Below are 20,314 nucleotides of genomic sequence, written 5' to 3'. Positions count from 1 at the left end.
AAAAGGGACCCCTTTTTTTTTTTTTTTTTTTTTTTTTTTTTTGCGGTACGCGGGCCTCACTGCTGTGGCCTCTCCCGTCGCGGAGCACAGGCTCCGGACGCGCAGGCTCAGCGGCCATGGCTCACGGGCCCAGCCGCCCCGGGGCATGTGGGATCCTCCCAGACCGGGGTACGAACCCGTGTCCCCTGCATCGGCAGGCAGACTCTCAACCACTGCACCACCAGGGAAGCGTGGCAACCACTTTTTAAAGTTTGCCACATTTCATTCCCTTCCAAAAAAATTTTAAGTGTGAGATAACTCCCTCCGGCCAACTTTTTATCTCATTCCTAAAGGCCCACTTTGATAGCCGGTTCTAACTTTTAATGGCTCCCACCTGTCTGAGGAATTCTCAAGGAGAAGAGTGGCTTGGAGATGCGCCCAAGGGATGCTAATTTAGCGGTGGTTAGAGGTCACTACAGCCTTCCCATGGCAAGCTGCACTCGGTGGGTGCAGGGGACTTGGCCAGGGGAACTACTAAAAGGCACAGTCTTCAAGTGTACAAGATGTGGCCTGCGTTGCGTGTTTCATCCGAGCAGAGACATTACACTAGTGGTTCAGCTGGGGTAACAGAAACTGTGGAAGGAGAAGAAAATACAATTCAAATTGAAAAGTCAGTAAATATAAATACGATCATCTCAGAATTCAAGAAATTGGGTAACAAAACTGTGGAAGGAGAAGAAAATATAGTTCAAATTGAAAAGTCAGTAAATATAAATACGATCATCTCAGAATTCAAGAAATTATTTCTGAAATTTTACAGTACAGAATTTCAAAACTATTTCTGATAACAGGCTCAGAATCTTACCATTGCCCAGAAACAGAAACTTCACTTCTCACTTACTTCTAGGTAAGTTGTAGGTGGTAAAGGAGAAAGTTTATTTCTTTGGGACACAGATATTGGTTCCACATATTTTATCTTGTAAATAAATCATAGCTTGTCTGCTCCTTAAGATGAAGCACTAAATTTTCATTTATATTGAAGTACAAAAGAGATACTTAAAAGATGGACCTTTTATTAATTGTAGAAAACACTAATGACAACTTTTGGAATTGAAGCTTAGTTTTAAATTTTTGTTTTGATATTTTGCACATTGTTTTAAAATTTGTTTATGCCATTTGGAAGCAGTTGGCCCCTTCACATTGTCTGTCCTTTAGCTGACTGCCATTGGTGTTAGGAAGTTACTCTAGACCCTGAGAAAAATCCTGTCCATATCTATCAACTGAATGAGGGGGGAAATGGGTGGCAATATTAAAATTAAATAACTTCACACTCTTCCTAAGATTGTCTCTCCCTTTTCAGTTAGTTTAAAGCTCTGCTATAATAGAATTCTTTATGGTTTCAGAAAGGTCATACAATCTTGACAAATAGTCTTCTTATTGCCATTTAAGAAAAGAACTCTTATTTTTTAATGAAAAGATTTGATTCCCTACTACCATTCAGACTATTTTTTTTTTTTACACTTTATAGGATCATCTGCTAGTGCCCATCAGGCTTCCATTGATACTATTAAAAATTCTAAAAATGCCATAAGGCTGACAGTAGCCGAAAAGCCTTTTTCATGGGTCAGGTCTTTTGTTCAGCAGATATTTTTAAGTCATTGTGAAATAAACTTTCTCAAATGAAACATTCTTTAAAAATGAAGAGTCTTTGCAAAGATTGAATGTTTGTGTTTTGACAGCTTATTACTTATTTAATGTACTGCTTCAGGAAGATGCTTGATAAAGTTCTGTCCCTTTGACCTTCAGTGCTCTCACTGGCCGAAATCTGAGTTTTTTAAATAATAGTTTATTGAGATATATTTCATATATCATAAACTTCATACTTTTAAAGGATATGATTCAGTATTTTTTAGTATATTCATAGAGCTGTGCAATCATCACCACTATCTAATTTTAGAACATTTTCACCATCCCAAAAAGGAACCCTCTACCCATTAGCACTCCTTCCCCATTTTTCCTTCCCCCTGCCCCCAGCCCCCGAGAACCAATGATCTATTTTCTGTCCCTACGGGCTTGCCTCTTCTGGACATTTCCTATATATGGCATCATACAATATGCCATAGCCTTTTGTGACTGGCTTCTTCAACTTAGCATGATAATTTCAAGGTTCATCCATGTTATAACATGTATCAGTTCTTCATCCTTTTTTATTTCCAAATAATATTCCAGTGTATGGATATACCACATTTTGTTTATTTTTTTTATCACCTAATGGGCATTTGTGTTGTTTCCACTTTTTGGTAATTGAGAATAATGCTACTATGTCTCAGGTTTTAAGAGGGGAAAATCCCAAGGGTTCTGCTCCAGGCATTCTTAGTTTGGGGCTGGGGAGAGGCACTGAGAGTAGTAAGGATTCCCCTTAGCCTCTGTCTCCATCCTCCTACTCCCTCACAGGGGCTCACCTTCTTTTCTCTCTCCTTTGCTCTCTGTTATGGTAAATCCTTGTATATTGCTGAGCTAGCTGAGTTCGTTTTAAGTGCATAGTAGGTAAGCTATTGGGGAGTCCTCTTATGTTTATCAGAATATAGTTCATCAGATTTCCTTTCTTAATATTGTATTTGGTCACTAGTGACTCTTAATAGTCAAACAAATAAAAGCTCTTTATGTTCATTTGGAATTCAGACTGAATGAAGAATAAACTATTTGATATTTGAATGTAATTATCAGAAACCCTCTCCGGGATCTCTACCGTGAATATTTATTACATGGATGCTCTTCTGAGCAAATTTAGTGACACTGAATGTTTATGATGCAACTCTCCTGTGTTAACACAGTAAAGAGTAGCACATCTGAAAGATACAAATGAGTCTGTGGCTGACCTGCATCTCTCCAGAAGTCATTTTCTGGAGCAGTTTGCTCAAGCACAGTTCTTCCAAAAAGCATTTTAATTGCTACTGCACATTGCCATTGTGATCACAAGCCTGTTTCATCTGGGACATACAAATCCACCTGGCAACTATCTCTACACATTTGAATTAAACTTACATAAACTAAGTCTTATGTAGGGCATGAGCCCAAGGTGATTCAACCAGTATTCCATTAAGGTAACCTATTTTAACCTAAGAATGTGACCATGTTGAATTTGAATTTTAAGCCAAGTGGTCTTCATAACTATTAGAATCTTTTATGGACCTAGAACATTATACAACAAAATGTCTTAATCATAGTGAGTAAATATTTCAAAATGATTTACCTGTTTCTTAAACTGAGCATTTTAAAATGTTAAGTTGGAGATATGGTTAGAAGGAACCACAAAAAGAGATCAAGTTTATAGTTCAAAGTTTATAGCATCAAAGTTTCAGATAAAGACTATTTTAATACATTTGGTTAAATACAGAGGCAGCCCAGCTGTATGAATTTTCCTAATTAATGAAGAGGAAAATACTTTTTAAAATTCAGAAGCCCATACATCTGAAATATATGTACCATGCCATTATTTAATTATTTATTAAAGAGCTGTTTTAATTAAAATCACATTATTTCATTTTCTGTAATTTTTCATAGTTTGCATTCTATAATTACTATTCCTAAAATATGTAACAGTGATGAATTATTGAATCAATACAAGAATTATATTACTAGTCACCACTCTTAGTCATTAGGTTTTTTTTAACCATGTGTATATTTTGATAAATTATAAGGTAATTTACACAGGCCACATAGTATATATCAGGATGCTTTTTGGAAAAATTTACCTTTACTGCTTTATAGGAATTAATAATTACTTTACTCCTATATTTTCTTATTACTTATTTTGTACTTTTTAATCTATATCTTGAGAAATGTGAAAAATACTAAAAAGTATAGAGAATGATATAACAAAAACTTAAGTACATCCCAGAATTGAAAAGCATCGATAATTCATCATTTTGGCTTTTTTATATAAAAATACATTAAACATAAAATTCAAGACCTCTTTGCCCCATTCAATTCTCCCTTCCCAATAGGCATTAACTAGTATATAGTCTACTTTGTGTACTTTTATATAATATACATACATCATATACATCCATGGCCCATGTTTTGTGTGCTTTTTTAACATACACAAATGGTATAATCTGTGTGTCATTACACATCTTGATTTCTCTACTCAGTGTTTGAGATTTATTCATATTGATGTGTGTAAATCTAGTTTATTTTTAAACTGCTGTTATATATTTATGTCATAGAATATTAAACTGTTTGTCCATTCCCCTACTGAAGAACATTTAAGTTCCACTTTTAAGTATTTTAAGTAATGCAGCAGTGAACATTTGGAGACTTATCTCCTGGTTTACATGTGTGAGGTTCTAGAAGAGGTATCATTAGAAGTAGAATACTTCAGGCATAATGAATGCATGTTTTCAATTTTTCTAGATCTTGCTGAGCTGCTTTCTCAGGTACCTCAACAATTGCACCCTCTCAAGCAGTGTGTGAAAAAGTTCCAGGTTCTCTCTCTTTCTCTCTCTTTTCTTTTTGGCCAACATTTAATATTATGCAGCGTCTTTAAATTTTACCAATCTAATGTTATCTCATTTTACTTTGCATTTTCTTGATAACTGGTCGGGTTAAATATCTTTTCATATCCTTATGATCCGTTTGCATTTCCTCTTCTGGTCATATCCTTTGCCCATTTTTCTAATGAGTAATTTGGTTTATTTATTTACTTATTTTTTGGTTCTATCATTAGTTTTATCGAGCTGAAATAACTCTGGGATATATCAATACATCTAAAATAGTACAAGCCTTGGTACATCACAACACAAAGTATACCATATTAATCTATTTTTAGAATATAAGTCTTTAGTATGATGACAAGTATGTAGGAGAAACAACCCTCTATATGTGATATATAATAATGGATCTCAAATTCTCCAAATCTGCCCAAACAGATGATACTAACACTCGTTTCTCTTTCTATGTCCACATTTCCTTTAGTAACTGCATTTATTGTGTCCACATTTCCTTTAGTAACTGCATTTATTTTCTTCTGCAAAGGTTTATGACGTCTTCTCTAAATGCACTCAGTAAATAGTTATGCCTTTGCTTTATTGTAGAGATACAAAGATACAGAAGCCTGGAATTTCCAGTCTAGTAGAAGGGAACATTGTGTGTAACTTAGCCATATGACAAAGTACCTTAGTAGCCACATAAAATATATGTCTGTATTTTATTATGTTTATTTTTGAAGAGCAGTGTGCTGATCAGATTACATTGTCCTGGCTCTATCCAGGGAGGCCTTGCTTTGGTGTCTTTGATTCTCATATCCTTAGGTGAAAATACTTCTTTGTAATTATATTAGAGGGAAGAGAACAATAGCCATTGAGCACCTATGATATAATAAACATTTGTGCGAGTCGATGTTTTGTACCCATCATCTGCTTGTTGTTCAAGGGTTTCCACGAGGTTTGTTTTTGTGTTTTAGTTTGCTTTGGTTTTTATTTTATTGTACACCTGATTTTAACATTAAGATGATATTTTCTCCTAAAAATAGTTTTATTCTATTGGTTTCCCACTGGGGTGTCAAGAATTCGTTTGAGAAGACTTAGGCAACCCACTTACCTCCACTCCACCGCTCCAGATAGACACAGTCTATATCAAAACTGCTTGCTATACAAAGACAAGTACAAAACCCCTAGCCCCCAGCCCCATCTCCACTACCACTATTTTGTCTCTCCTTCGTAGAAACTTTGGTGTGGCTTCTATTTTCTGTTTTTGGTTGATCACAGATATGTTACAAGAAGTCATGTAGGTATTAATTCAAAGATTCTAGAAAACGATCTTGAAAAACATTGCCACTAATGTACTCTCTGCGGTTCATTATTTGCGATGTGGGGGGGCAGTTTGCCATTCCTTCATCTAATTCCTTTACTCTCCATGAAATAAAGGAAGGTTGGTGTTAAGTTCCCATTCTCATTACCATTTGGCAGGTTAAGGACACAGAGGGGAAAGACTGATGTGTGTGATGAGATGTTTCCTCAGCCCTTCAGAGACATACTACTGTATATGCTCTAATCCAATGATGTATAGAAAAGGAAATGGGAAATGTGATTATCCACCTAAAAGTGAGAGCCATCCATTAGTGCATTTTTAGCCGTTAATCAGCTTGCCATAAAAATGAACATGGCATGTCTGCCAAGGGCGGGGAAAAACAACTGACAACGTTGCCAGACTTTGTAGTGACTAAATTGTTATTATAGCTATCCTCCCTGAGGCTTCACAATCTATTTAATAACAAATCAATCTCATCTGGTTTTTGCATAGATTTTTCTGCCCTGCTGTTGTGTTACTCCCCAGTTAAATAGGGAGAAAACCACTCTAAAACTGAAGAGGGAGAATGCCTGTAGGCTACAGATTTTCATAGCTTAAAAATGTTATATTAAACAATTACACATTTTAACCACTGTCAGATAGTTTAGATACAACATTTGGTTTGCATTATTGGACTGCTTATAAGCCAAGGAGGAATGTCTTTAGGGTATACTTGTTTATTTCTTCTAGCCTTTTTTTTATTGGAAAAGAACAAATAACAGCCAATTATTTTAGGATCCCGTGATCTGTTGTTTCTGCTTTAGAACACGCCAATTAAAGGTTGATCTACCCCCAGCTTTAGTTACATTATCAATAATGCGGCTATTTGAGCCACAGAGAAAATTCAAGCAAAATTATCAATGATCATCTAAGAACTGGTGCTTAGGAAGTACAAAATACAGGATTATATCTATTTTCAGAGGAGCATTAGCAAAATAACTTTCAGTAAAGACTTATTTGTAAATAGTAAGTGAAACAGCATTGTATTCCTTATGAACATAGATACAAAGGTAGAAACTACTATTGACCAGAGTAGTACATTCAAACAAAGTCTAGAAATTAAAATCTTGGGTGAGTTTTTTTTGCAACCACTGACAAAACAGTGTATCTACATCAGTAATCATCAATGGCTGTTAAAATCTTTAGCTGAAAAAATGATGAGAAACTTTACAATAAATGGATCAGGCTGACAGCACCTGAACTCACTGATCTAAGATAGATGTTCTACAAAACAAAAGATAGTGAGAAATTTTGGCCTTCTGAAATGATGCAATGGGAAGTGCATATCATCACCTAGGATGCATTCTTGCCTCCAGATTGCTCAACCATCTAGATATAAGTAACAACTCATAGGAAATCAGAGACAGAGGAACAGGTTAAACATTTTGCTGATGCCTTAGTTAGATCCAGTCTATTGGGAATTTTGCAAGGCAACTGAAATCGTTTCAAACAGGGAAAAAATGATGTAAGAGGGAGCGTGAGACTGCACGAAAAGAAATTTTTAGAGACATAACAACCAAATACAATGTGTAGACATTGTTTTGGTCTTGATTCAAGCAACTGTTTTCAAGAATTCAAACAGGAACTTTGAATACTGACTAGATATTTGTTGATATGAAGAATTTTACTGGTAATTTTTTTAGGTGTGATAATGTTATTGTGGTTATAGTCTTTTAAAAGTCTCTATAGTTAGAGATACATCTAAAGTAATAAGATGCCTGAGACTTGGTTCAAAATAATCTAGTAATGCACAGAAAACAGTGGGTAAAAGTATAGATGAAGTAAGTGTTGACCACATGTTCCCTTTTATTTGTTGAAGCTGGGTGATGAATCCATAGGGGGTTCATTATACTGTTTTCTTTTATATATCAGTGAGTGTGTGTTTTAAATGCTGTGTAACAAAAAGTTTAAATATTAAGTAATCCAGCTCTTAATTTTCTGACTGAAATTTTGGTTAAAACTTTTTTTTTTCATTTTATAAAGTTAAGAAGGTCATATTTTTAAAAATCTGAGTGGTAGATGTTTTCTTCAATAGTTCAAATGAAGAATATTTATTTAAGTTAAATTAGATTATAAATCTACACAGTATGCTCCATATACTTTGTAATGCCTTTTCCATCAATAATGTTGGCTCACTGTGGCAGTGAATGGGAGAGGGAGCAAAGAGGGGAAAGCAGGATAAAGCAGACCAACCACTTGTGTCACGTTGCGAACCACTGTTCCTCTTTTCATTCATATTTCTTAAAAGAAGAATGCTGGGTATTAAAGCTAGGAATTTAACAGTCTTGTCCAGCCACTTGTCCATTTGCTGTGGAGAGTGCCTGAGCAGTGTTTATGGCTCACCCATTATACATCAAGAATTCTGTTTGAAGAGACTTTACTTTCCATTGTCATTGTTGTCATTCCTTCTCATTCATTCTAACAGGCCTTTTTCCATTTCATTCCCCTATTCAGTAGTTTGGAAACCCTGCATAATTATGTGTGGGGGGATAATAGAGAAGAGAAGGAAACAGGGTGGGAAAGGGGATGTAGGACAAATGAGGAATCCATGAGAGCTTTCAGGGGAGATTTAAAGCATTCTAGAAGCACTTAGCTGGGTTCGTTAAGTCTTACTACCTAGAAGCCTAGCATATGCTCCGCCAAATTTTGACTGTATCCTTATGCATCCATTCTTCTTCCTGGACAGTTATTGATGATGCGGGGTCTGTACTCTACCCCACTTGTGAATTCATTCCTCCTTCAGCACTAAAACAGCTATTTATGGTGCTTGACCATGAATCAAGAGCTGAAAATGCTATGACAGGGAGAAGCGTTATTTTTCTCAAAAAGCAAAGCAGAACTTTAAGAAATAGATCATGTTCTTCCTTTTCACACTCATAATGAAAAGTTTCCTCAGAAATTACAGAAACTTTACTGTTTATAATAATTTTTTAATAAAATCTTCTGGGTAATCAGTGGACAGAAAGTGAATATCATTCTTTAGACACACACCAGATTTGATAATGTCTTTATATGAGTATCAAAGAATCGTATATGAATATATCTTTTGCTCTTGAATGTCTAAGTAATCAGAGTGGTCGGTACGCGTTTAATAAAACATTTAATTTTATGATATCTTAAAGTTGCTTTTAAGTGAATTTTTATATAGGCTTTTCAGAGCATTTTACATCCTAAATAATATTCAAAATGAAATTGTATGCATCATAAACAGAACTATTTATAATGAGGAATTTTATGGGTTTGGGATGTCAGCCAGTGTACCTCTTACTATAGATCTCTACAGCTTAGTCCCATGTTAACTCTGTGCTCCATCTCCTGTAGAGCAAGTAGAAAAACAGGACCCTCACGCTGCTTCTTACCAGTGCCAGCTTTATTTAAAAATGTACGATTTTGAATTGTTTTACATATTTCTAAAAGGAGTATATTTGTGTGTGCTCTTTCTTGTTTTTTTTATCTTAAATTTTAAGAAATGTTTTCCTTTTCTGTTTCTTTGCCTTTGGAAGAATTTGAAAGAACAGAAATGAGGGAGACAGTAGCATTTTGTAGACCTCAATACAAATAATTCACAGTGGCCCATCTATTCTGAGGCTTGACCCTTTGCCTAAATAGCATCCTAAGTTATGGCAGAATACTTAGGAAAGAGAGTTCGGTTTTGTATTTAGTCATTTTACTATTTTCATCTCAGTTGCTTTCACTCTTTCAAATGTCATCTGAAATGTTAGAAAACCCTTCTATTCTGATTTCTACTTTTACTGGTTGGAATACCTGTTGTGGCATGAGCTTAAACAGAAGTCATGCTTCCTGTATAATTTATGGAGATACCAGAGGGAACTGTTTGTCTCATTTTTGTCTTGTATGACATTCTTTTTAATCCTCCCCTTCCCATGTGGTCCTCTGGATCTTTTATTCATAGATTCAAAGCAGTAACACAAAATGCTTTTGTCAAAGAATATTTAACATCTTCTAAAATGTGTGTTCACCTCTAGTCCCTATTAAACAATTCAAGTTACTTGAATTGTTTAAAGGGCTAATCTGATATTTCCTGTTCCTTTAACGTTTTTGCTGTGCATCAAGTACATAACTTTCTCTTTCAGAGACTGGCTGTAATATTATTACTTTTATCTTACCTTTTCCTGGAATCCATTTTAGACAGATGTTATAAGGGTGCAAAAATATGGTAAAGTGGCATGAGGGAGGAGTGGAATGAAGAACTGAGTAAACAAGGGTGACAACAAAATAGAGCCAGTCATGAGACCAAAAATGTTCACCACAGTGTTCAGTTATACATTTTACTCTAAACTTGCTAGCAGCCAGTGGAAAACCAAGATCGCACTTTTATACCGCCCTTTGCTGTTTCTCATTATTTTTTAAAGACTGAAATTGTAAAAGCATATTCTGAGCGCGTGGCCAGTTTTTTCAGGTGAGGTGTCACTGAGCAAGGAGTATGTGGGTCCGACTGTAAGCCTCTGACCTTTCCCGTGTTCCATGAAGCCTCAGGCCTGCCTTCCTGCAGCCGTCTTGCTTGTTCCTTCTGTTGGTCACCCAGGTGATGGTGACAAGTGAGTGCAGGTGGACGGGCACATATCCATCACCATGCATGGAAGGGAACTCAGGGCTCATGTCCTGTTGCTGATGGCTCAGGAGCAGCTGCATTCTACGTGAAGGACATCATTTTTAATTCAAGTGCCTTTTCTTTAACCTCAGTGTCACCTTCAGACATAAAAATAATTATGAAAAGAGAGCCTTTGCCCTGTCTCATTCTTTATGCCTTGCTCAGTTCAAATTACAGGCATATACCATTTTCAGGGGCAATTCAAAACCATAACACATTAAAAATAATAATAAACTACAATTATGGGCATGTTGTCATGGTTTCACTTTTCCTGACTGCTGGTATCAAGTGGTCCTTTGGCAGGAAGAAGGAAATCAGTCTCCATCCAATAGAAAATTTTCTACGGTCTGAGAGCACAATAAAGAGGACACAGAAAGGAGCCTCAGTCCCGAAAAATCATAAATTTGGACTGAGAGCTTTTGGTTTTGTTTTTGTTGAGATTGATTATGAATAGACAATAAGTAAATTTGGAAGAAGCTCCCAAAAATGTAGTAAAATACTAAGAAGGATTGCTTTCTAAGTATTACTGCTAAAATACCCTTATTATCTAAAGGCTAGTGATTTGTCAAACTAGGGTCCTCAGAGCCCCTTAGGAAAAATAACGTGGTGGGTAGGGATAGCTGTCTGCCTCCCACCTCCCCTCCTCTCCTTCAGCCAGGCAGAGCCGTTCACCATCATCGTCTGTGGTACATATTAGCCTTCCCGTCTTTGACTTACTGAAATAGCTTAGTGGAAGGATAGCTATCCGCAGCTGTCTCAGGAAGAATAATCGTAATGTATTTAATTTTGTCTAATTGCTCTAGTTTTGACAGTAAGACAGAGAGTACGTCTCTGTTTAATGTAAAGGATTTATTTCTTAGTTAATTTTTTTTTAAGATAGATTTTATTCATTAAAAAAATTTTTTTTATTTATTTTTGACTGCGTTTATTTTTGGGTCTTCACTGCTGCACACGACTTTCTCTAGTTGCAGCGAGCAGGGGCTACTCTTCTCTGAGGTGCGCGGGCTTCTCCTTGAGGTGGCTTCTCTCGTTGCGGAGCACGGGCTCTAGAGCACAAGCTCAGTAGTTGTGGCTCGCGGGCTCTAGAGCGCAGGCTCGGTAGTTGGGGCGCACGGGCTTTGTTGCTCCGCGGCATGTGGGATCTTCCCGGACCAGGGCTCGAACCCGTGGCCCCTGCATTGGCAGGCAGATTCTCAACCACTGCGCCACCAGGGAAGCCCTTAGTTAATTCTTATCTAACTAAAAGGGAGAGATGAGGTCCTCGTTTCCCAAACATAAGAAAAACAAAACTGTTAAAACCTATCAGTTTCCTATTGTTAGGTGGTAATGAGTTCTTGGAGCATCAGAAGATGGCTCATGGCATTAGAGAGCCCTTGATTCCATCTTAGGCTTCTAGACCCCACTTCTCACCATGCTAATTATGAGTATAAAATGAACTCAAGAACATTCTTGCCGAGGTCAAGGGGAGGAGAAATTTGACCTGCTTACATGGTGAATGCTTTAAAACCTGGGACTTTCACAGTCATTATCTTCAAAAAGTGCCTTTCTCAAGCATAGATTCAAGAGCACTCAAGAAAGCTAAACCACAGAATGAGCTTTACCCAGCTAAGAACTCACAAAAAACTAATGGAATATTTTACAAATGCATTAACAGAAACTGGGTAAAGTTTTAAACGTACTAATTACAAGGAAAGTCAAAGCAATACTAGATAGAAATTTTAAAAGACTTAAAAGTGTGGTATGATGTTATCGCCGTATCATAATTTAAGATTTAATTATAATTAATGAAGATAGAGAAATTTAAGTATTGGATAGAATGGGTTACTCCGTTAAGGGAATTTATTTTAAATTTTATCTGGTAGCACTCCAGACAGAGACCAAAAGTTGAGAATCATTAGTAGTTATTTTGCCAGATTCTGGCTGAGAAAATCCTAGGTGCATAATAGGAAATCTGGAGTGACCTGTGGACTATGGAGCCTAGCTTTCATACCTAAGAAGATTCTGAAGCGGTTCATTAAAACGTAATCTGTAATGCCTAGAGGATAGCTGGGTAGTAAGTAATTTCAATATGAATTAATCGCCTAAAATAAAAACCCGAACAAACCAACTTTTTCTTTTTTAACTGAGAAATGGACCTTGGAATCAAGTGAAAGGTAGACTTATAAATATTAGAGCAATGGATTACAAAGGCAGTTATAACAAACCAATAATGAGCTGCCAGAATTTTTTTCGTAATGGATTTAGAATCCAGAACATTTGCTAATGGAATAACTTCAGTTAGTAATGAATTGGTGGAGAAGGAGAAAAATGCATTTTGGAATTTATTCCAGCTACTTACTGAGATTTCATCTGTAAGCACGTGGTAGTTCCTAAATTCAAGAGTTAACGTGTGCAGAAGAAATACAGAACTTTTTTTTAATTGAAGTATAGTTGGTGTATAATATTATATGTTACAGGTGTATAATGTACTGATTCGCAATTTTTAAAGGTTATACTCCATTTACAGTCATTATTAAATACTGGCTATATTCCCTGTGTTGTACAATATATCCTCTTAGCTTATTTATTTCATACATAATAGTTTGTACCTCTTTATCCCCTGCCCCTATCTTGCCCCTCCCCTCATCCCTCTCCCCACTGGTAGCCACTGGTTTGTTGTCTATATCTATGAGTCTGTTTCTGTTTTGTTATATTCACTAGTTTGTTGTATTTTTTAGATTCCTCATATAAATGGTATCATACAGTGTTTGCTTTCTGTGTCTGACTCATTTCACTTAGCATAATACCCTCCAAGTCCATCCATGTTGCTGAAAATGGCAAAATTTCATTCTTTTTATGGCTGAGTAGTATTCCATTGTATATATGTATATATACATCACACATCTTCACTGTTGAATTTCTGTGCCATAAATTTCTTAACACAATGACTTTTTTAAAATAAAACAAAGTGAAACATTATCCAGTGTTGATGGACACTTAGGTTGCTTCCATATCTTGGCAGTTGTAAAGAATGCTGCTGTGAACATTGGGGGTGCATGTATCTTTTCGAATTAGTGTTTTTTGTTATTTTGGATATATACCCAGGAGTAAATTTCTTTGTCATATGGTAGTTCTATTTTTAGTTTTTTTGAGAAACCTCCACACTGTTTTCCACAGTGACTGCACCAATTTACATTCCCACCAACAGTGTACAGGGTTCATTTTTCTCCACATCCTCTCCAGCATTTATTGCTTGTGTTCTTTTTGATGATGGCCATTCTGACATGTGTGAGGTGACATCCTATTGTGGTTTTAATTTGCATTTTTCTGATGATTAATGATGTCAAGCATTTTTTCACATGCCTGTCGGCCATCTGAATGTCCAGAAATACAGAACCTTTGCGTGGAACTCAACATTTATGGTCAGAGCTCAAAATAGTAAAACTAATAGGAAAGCCAAGAGTAAAACGTCAGGCCAGCAATGTACACATACAGTTTTGAAAATATTTATAGTAAGATTAATGAACATATGATCAATGAGAGTTCATCTGTTAATTACCTCTGTTCAGTAAAGGAAGATCACCTAAGGGTCATTTTAGAAAAATATTGTGAAAGAATATGTTGCAATAGTGAAATACATAGATTATGTAATGCTGCTAAATTGGGGTGGTTTAAACAACCATTTGAAGAGACTGTCATAATACACAGGGGAGACCTGACATGTCAGGTTTATCTGCACATGTGGACTATTATATTGATGGTCTCCCAAACTGGCTGATTTCTAGCACTTTATAATTTTTGATCTGTGGGAACTGAAGCAAATTCTTGAATATAACAGTACATTTCACATTGCTACATACCTCTTCCCTCGGAGCCTTCATGTTCAAATTCCTACCTGGGTAGTCCTAATACCAATTTACCTCATTTTCATAGGTAAGTAGAAGGAGAGCTGGGTCTTGTTTTTGTTTTAAAAGACAAATGTTTCACACTTTGGGTTGTTATAGATATGCGAATGCTTCTTCAATCATAACACTGCTGGACTCATCAGAGCACTCTCTTACAGGTTTCTGCCTTTCAAAAGTCTCTTGACATCTTGCCTTTGAGGGGCATGTGATCCAGTGGGGGAGTCACCTGCGTACTGTAATGAGTAATTACAAGACAATTGTGAGCATGCAGAAGGCAAAGGCTTTGCCTCTTGTCACCATTATACCCCAGCCTCTAACAATGTCTGGCACTCAGTAGATGATCAATAAATATTTGTTGGATTGATTCCTATAATATTTACAATAGACATCTTTTCTATAAGATGTAGAAAGAGCCGAAATCTCCTTTGTAGAATGATTGAAACAATTTCTAAAATAACACAGGATTAGCCCTAATAAAGAACAACCCAAAAAGTTACAGTCAGCTATCATTTATTTAGCATCCTATATCAATGCTGGTCGAATGCAGGCAGAATTAAGACACAATCTTTACCCTCAAGAGAGCCATAGTCTGATAGTGGAAACAGGTACACAAATCCTGCAATCGCAATCATATGAAAAACAAAACTCGAGATAGATTAATGGGTACATTCTTCATGTAAAGGAAGAAGTGATCAACTTTCATCAAGCTAATTCTCGAAGGATGATTAGTGCTCACCAGAGAGGACGCTGTGGAGGGTGTGTGGTCTAGACAGTGGTACACACCTGTACTCTATTTATAAATCAAATAGTTTCTAGAACATTCATTCCAGTAATTCCTGTCCTTTAATGCCAAGTGAAATTGAATTTGGTTTTGGCTGTGCTTAATTTTTTGAACTACTAATAAGGGTTCACATATATATGGCTGTGTGTGTATAAAATTTCTTAACACAATGACTTTTTTTAAATAAAACAAAGTGAAATAACTCGGATTCTGTCCCAATTCAGTGTATCTTACAGGAGAACAATGACAGTAACTTGCACTTTACTAGTGATAGAAAGAGCCCCATCTAGACCAGGGAGAAGGTGAGGGAAATGACATGGTAAAGTTACTGTGTAGCTCCATCAAATCCTCCACTCCCCCGTCCCCTACTGTTTACCTACTGCTGTCCACCTAAGCTCACATCTGGCACGGTAGGAAATCAGGAGGAAATTGAGTAGTGACTTAATTAAGTAGACCGTTTTCCAAAGATATTCCTGTTATTAAGTGATACAAAGTGAAGGTAAACTTAAGAGTGTTCCATTTCATGGGTATGTGACATATGTATTCTTACACTGTACCACATATACCATTCTGGAATTTGTGTAATTCTGAGTTTCCAGACTGTGTTCCTACACATTCTACCCCCAAAATAGCATTGGAAGCAGTGAAGCAGCCTGGCACGTGAGGAAACTGCAAGTAATTAGAAGTGCCTAGAATGTAGGTTTGTGTGGGAAAGGGCAAACGGGAAGGAACCAGGTGGTGGAGGGCCTTCTGTGCCATACGAAGATGTTTGAGCCTCTGCCATACTAAGATGTTTGAAATTTACCCTGTAAGGATCTGTTGTGCGTTAGCATCCGGAGAATTTAAGATTTGAATGTTTTCAGATTTGAAAACTCACTGTAGCAGCAGCCTGGAAGAGAGCCTGAAAGGATGAGACATCAAAGCCAAGCAGACAAGTTAGGAGGGAGACTGAAAGAATGATCCAGCCAAAGACAATGAGAGGATGAAGGCCCCAACCGTGTCCTTGGTGGTTGGGATGAATTCAGAAGGTGTATGTTTTGAGTGAGCGCCATGTGCCAGATACTGTCGTAGGTTCTGGAGGCGTATCTGTGAACAAGGCAGACTTCCCTGCCCTCGTGGGGCTTACATGCTAGTGAGGCGGGCAGGGTAGGGGAGACAATAAAATGACTCCATGTTCTTCAGTGTGAGTGACTAGGTGGTGATGATTAAATGGGAGTTCGTTTGGGGGAAAAAAGGGTTTCAATGTGTTGAGTACAAAATGTATTATATCCAGTGTGCACTTGGAAATACAGGTAAAGAGTTAAGGAGTGAGGTTTCAGTGCTTTTCAGAGGGCCTGTTTGCATTTGTTTTCAGTCATAAAACATCAGTCAGAACTTTCAGCTACAAACGGTAGAATCCTCTCTGGCTTGTATAAGCAGGAAAGGAACTTACCAGAAGCTATTAGGTGTCAACTTTCAGGAGCTCCAGGAAGCCCAGAGAGCCAGATTCTGAGTCGGGGTGTCCAGGGCCAGTGCCCCCGCTACTGCTCCCCGCAGTGCCACCGCCTCCCCTCACATGCCTGCCTCCTTCTAGACCCTCGGTCACTGGCCGGCTCTCTGGCTGCAGAGAGTTTGAGAGGCTAGTTTTCTCACACATAGCATGGGATGTTAAGATAAGCGGGGTTTGGGTTTCAAAGACAGCCATAAATATTCAACAAAGGTAATTTTGCCTCCATTTATGTCTATGAATGAAAAAATATATAATTTCTTAAGTGTACATAATTTTGTAGTGATTTATTGCATTTTTCTCACATAATACTGTGATGAAGATGTGGTGTCTTTGTTAAAACAAAACTAAGATTTTTTTCACATTAAAATGAATTGCCTTGATTTATTAATTTGCAAATGAGCTTGCTCCTAACTGCTGTTCACTATCTAACCAAACAGTCCCAAACTTATAAATGGATTTCATTCTAGAAGCTTGTTGATAATTAAGTTATTGGAAATTGTGAATACATCTTCCCACTGAAACAGAGTTATTGTGGATGATCCCATTCTTGTATTTTAAAATGATTCGCATTCCAGTGGAAGATCCTAGAACATAAACTGCTTGGCATCTTCAGATGAGAAGTAAAAGGGAATGGGATGGAGTCATTCATGGCCACAGTGCCTGTAGACATGTTGTAGACATTCAGTAAAAGTTGGGGAAGTGTTTCTAGGAATAGTTGGCTGGAAGGAGAGAGGAAAGAAGGAATATGCCTGTGTCTAATGTGGAGCTGCCTCTCATTTTATTGTTCCAATAAAAGTGACTTGGGCTTCCCTGGTGGCGCAGTGGTTGAGAGTCCGCTTGCCGATGCAGGGGACACGGGTTCACGCCCCGGTCCGGGAAGATCCCACATGCCACGGAGCGGCTGGGCCCGTGAGCCATGGCTGCTGAGCCTGTGCTCCGCAACGGGAGAGGCCACAACAGTGAGAGGCCTGCGTACCGCAAAAAAAAAAAAAAAAAAAAAAAAAATTCTCCAATAAAAGTGACTTAAAACATTCAGTGACTTAAAACAGCATTTCAAAACCGCACATATTTACTGCGCGATCCCTGAATCCCAGAGTGGTGAACAATTTGAGAATCATATAAAGTAAGTGGTTCAGAAAGAAATAGACTGTTCTGAATAACATATAATGACCAGCTATCACACAGAACTGTGGAATCAGTGTGAAGGTAAACGGGCTGAATATATAGTCTTCAAAATGGAACTTTTGCTTATTTTTAATCCTCAATATTAACTTATTTTCCTAGTGATTTCTGTTGTTTGTCTAGAGTAGAGTAGGGAAAAATAATTTTAACGGAGACTTCCCCTTGCCTTCACCTAGGAATACTTTATTGTATTTTGATGACCAAAGGCCTTTTCAGCAGCAAAACTGCTGGTTGCCTGATGGTTATGCAATGAGGCTACTGGAATTTCCTACCTGGAGTGGGAGAGAATAATTTGACCTGTTTGAACAAAGTAGTAAGTAATAATTTACATACACCTGATCTTTCAGAACAATGAAGAACCCGGTATTACTTTTTCACAATTTGTGTTACAGCAACAATGTGTATTAAGCATCTTCTATGTGCCAGGCAGTATGCTGGGCACTTGACCTAAAGAGATGCGCAAAACAGCCACAACCCTTGCCCAGTTTGAGCAGTTAAGATGAATTATATTCTGTGATCTATAACTTCAAGAATAAAAATCTTGTAAACATATTTCATTAAAGTTTATGTAAATTTCAATCAGAAGATAACAGACTTTATCACTCCCAAGAAACTTGAGGTATATTACACAATTCTGGATGGCAGTTTGATCTACCATGTATTTTAATATTGACAAAAAATATGAACATGTTAATAGGAACACAGTTGGGTAATAGCAAGCTCAGTGATTAGAAAACTAATTTAGATGATAGAATTAAATAATAAAAACATATTCAAGAGGAATTGAAATTCAGTCTGGGAAACCACTTTTGAAGTCATAAGAATGTGATGACCTATCTTCAGGAACAAGATAGATGTGCCCTTACTGATACTTGACCAGATTTTCATCTTTTTTTTCTTCCCCATCAGTCCCTTTTTGAAATCAGTTAGGCATGCATCAGGTACAGGAACATGACCAGAGTGCTGAAGATAGCATTAACTGACTCCATTCACTGAGAGCATGCCCCGCTGCTTGCAGCTAGTTCAAGGTCCTGGAACGTTAGCTGCTCCGCCTGTGGTAACAAAAAGACAAAGCACAGACAAAATTGAAGTTCAGGGAATTCTTACTGAATCTAGAATTTTTAACCAGCAAGAATTTCATTAGCCACTTAATGACTTGGGGGGGAATATCAAGCAACTAACAAGGACTTAAAATCTTACACCTACGGCACTGAAAGGATGTCCCTTTCTTTAAGTTACAGTTTCCTTAAGCCCAAAGCCACATACCTTTTGAATAAACTTAATAAATACTTCCAAAATACTTCAGTATGTGTTTGTTTCTGATTTCCAGGAAAAAAGTACAAATGTTTAAAAAGGAAAAAACTCCTTTTAGTTGTACCCCACAGAAATAACTGCTAGCACTTTGGTTTTTATTTTTCTAGGTTTCTTCCTAGGCATATTGTGTGTGTGTGTGTGTGTGTGTGTGTGTGTTTAATGCAAAAATGGGATCACAAGCTATTCTACTATATAGCACAGTGGCGAGAAGCCCTGACTTTGAAATCAAACCATACTGGGCTTGAATCCCAGCTCTTCCAGTTACTAGCGTAAGACTTTGGCCAGTTTTTTTTATCTGTAAAGATAATAATGTACCTATTCGTTAGGTTGTTGTGAATAATATAAAGGAGATAATATGTGTGAGGTACTTACTCTGACATTTAATAAATGCCTAATAATCCAGCCTCTTGTACCTTTGTTCTACCACACCATCCCCTAAGCACCATGCTTTCCCGTATTGAGTATTTTAAGCGGGGGAGGGGGACCAGGGAGGCACAGATATGTTTTTATGCACAAATTTTTAAAATTGGTACTCTATAAACCAAGAAAAATATACAGTTAAAATTTTCTCCTAGCTTGTAAAACCTTATATTTTGATATAAAGGTTTAGGATATTTAAATTTTATAAGGCAACATTCAGTTCAAAATGACCCCGTTAACTTATGTGTCTATTATAGCATCTAGGGCTTCTTTTGAAAATAAGTAAATTGAATGAACTTCTTAACAGCCTTTTTGGTTCTTTTTAATGTATATGTTGTACAGTATAATGTATATGTTGTTTTAATTTATATGTAGTTTTCATATTAGTTATTCCACACGAAGCAGTGTAGTACTTCATATAAGTACTATGATGGTCACAGTTAGTTGTGCTATTGTATTTGTCTTATCCAAGGAGAATCATACTTTTTATGTCATTTTGTAAGTCGTTTTACAACTTTATAAGTCGTTCTATAACTTGCCTTAATTTCCAGGAAATACAGTTTTGTCCCAGATTGATGTGGAGGGTTTAATACTGTCTAAAAATTAACTTAGAACAGTCATTTTAAATTTTGTTTGAGGTTTTTATACTTTTATATAATTAAATGTGAAAATTAAATGTCTATATGCAAAACAGATCCAAAGTTAAATTTTATGACAAAGGAAGTAAATGTTCCATTTTTTTTTTCCTTCTTTTTCTCTAGCTCAACTGAGAAGTCATTTCCTTGGAGATCAACAGGTATGAG

The 20,314-nt window shown here is 36.8% G+C and overlaps 1 protein-coding gene across 10 annotated transcripts in view; it reads left to right on the top strand.

The window, feature by feature from the left end:
• PKP4 (plakophilin 4) overlaps positions 1 to 20,314 on the top strand; it is a 251,819-nt gene that overhangs the window by 143,701 nt on the left and 87,804 nt on the right. For all 10 annotated transcript variants that reach the window (XM_024735926.1, XM_024735928.1, XM_024735930.1 and 7 more), the window contains one exon: positions 20,273 to 20,307. In XM_024735926.1, the coding sequence (XP_024591694.1) occupies positions 20,273 to 20,307 (35 nt within the window). The remainder of the gene's footprint in view (positions 1 to 20,272; positions 20,308 to 20,314) is intronic.

Source organism: Neophocaena asiaeorientalis, unplaced genomic scaffold (genome assembly GCF_003031525.2).
Source record: "Neophocaena asiaeorientalis asiaeorientalis breed wild unplaced genomic scaffold, Neophocaena_asiaeorientalis_V1.1 scaffold72, whole genome shotgun sequence".
Classification (NCBI taxonomy): Eukaryota; Metazoa; Chordata; class Mammalia; order Artiodactyla; family Phocoenidae; genus Neophocaena; species Neophocaena asiaeorientalis.
This window is presented reverse-complemented; position numbering and strand designations above follow the sequence as displayed.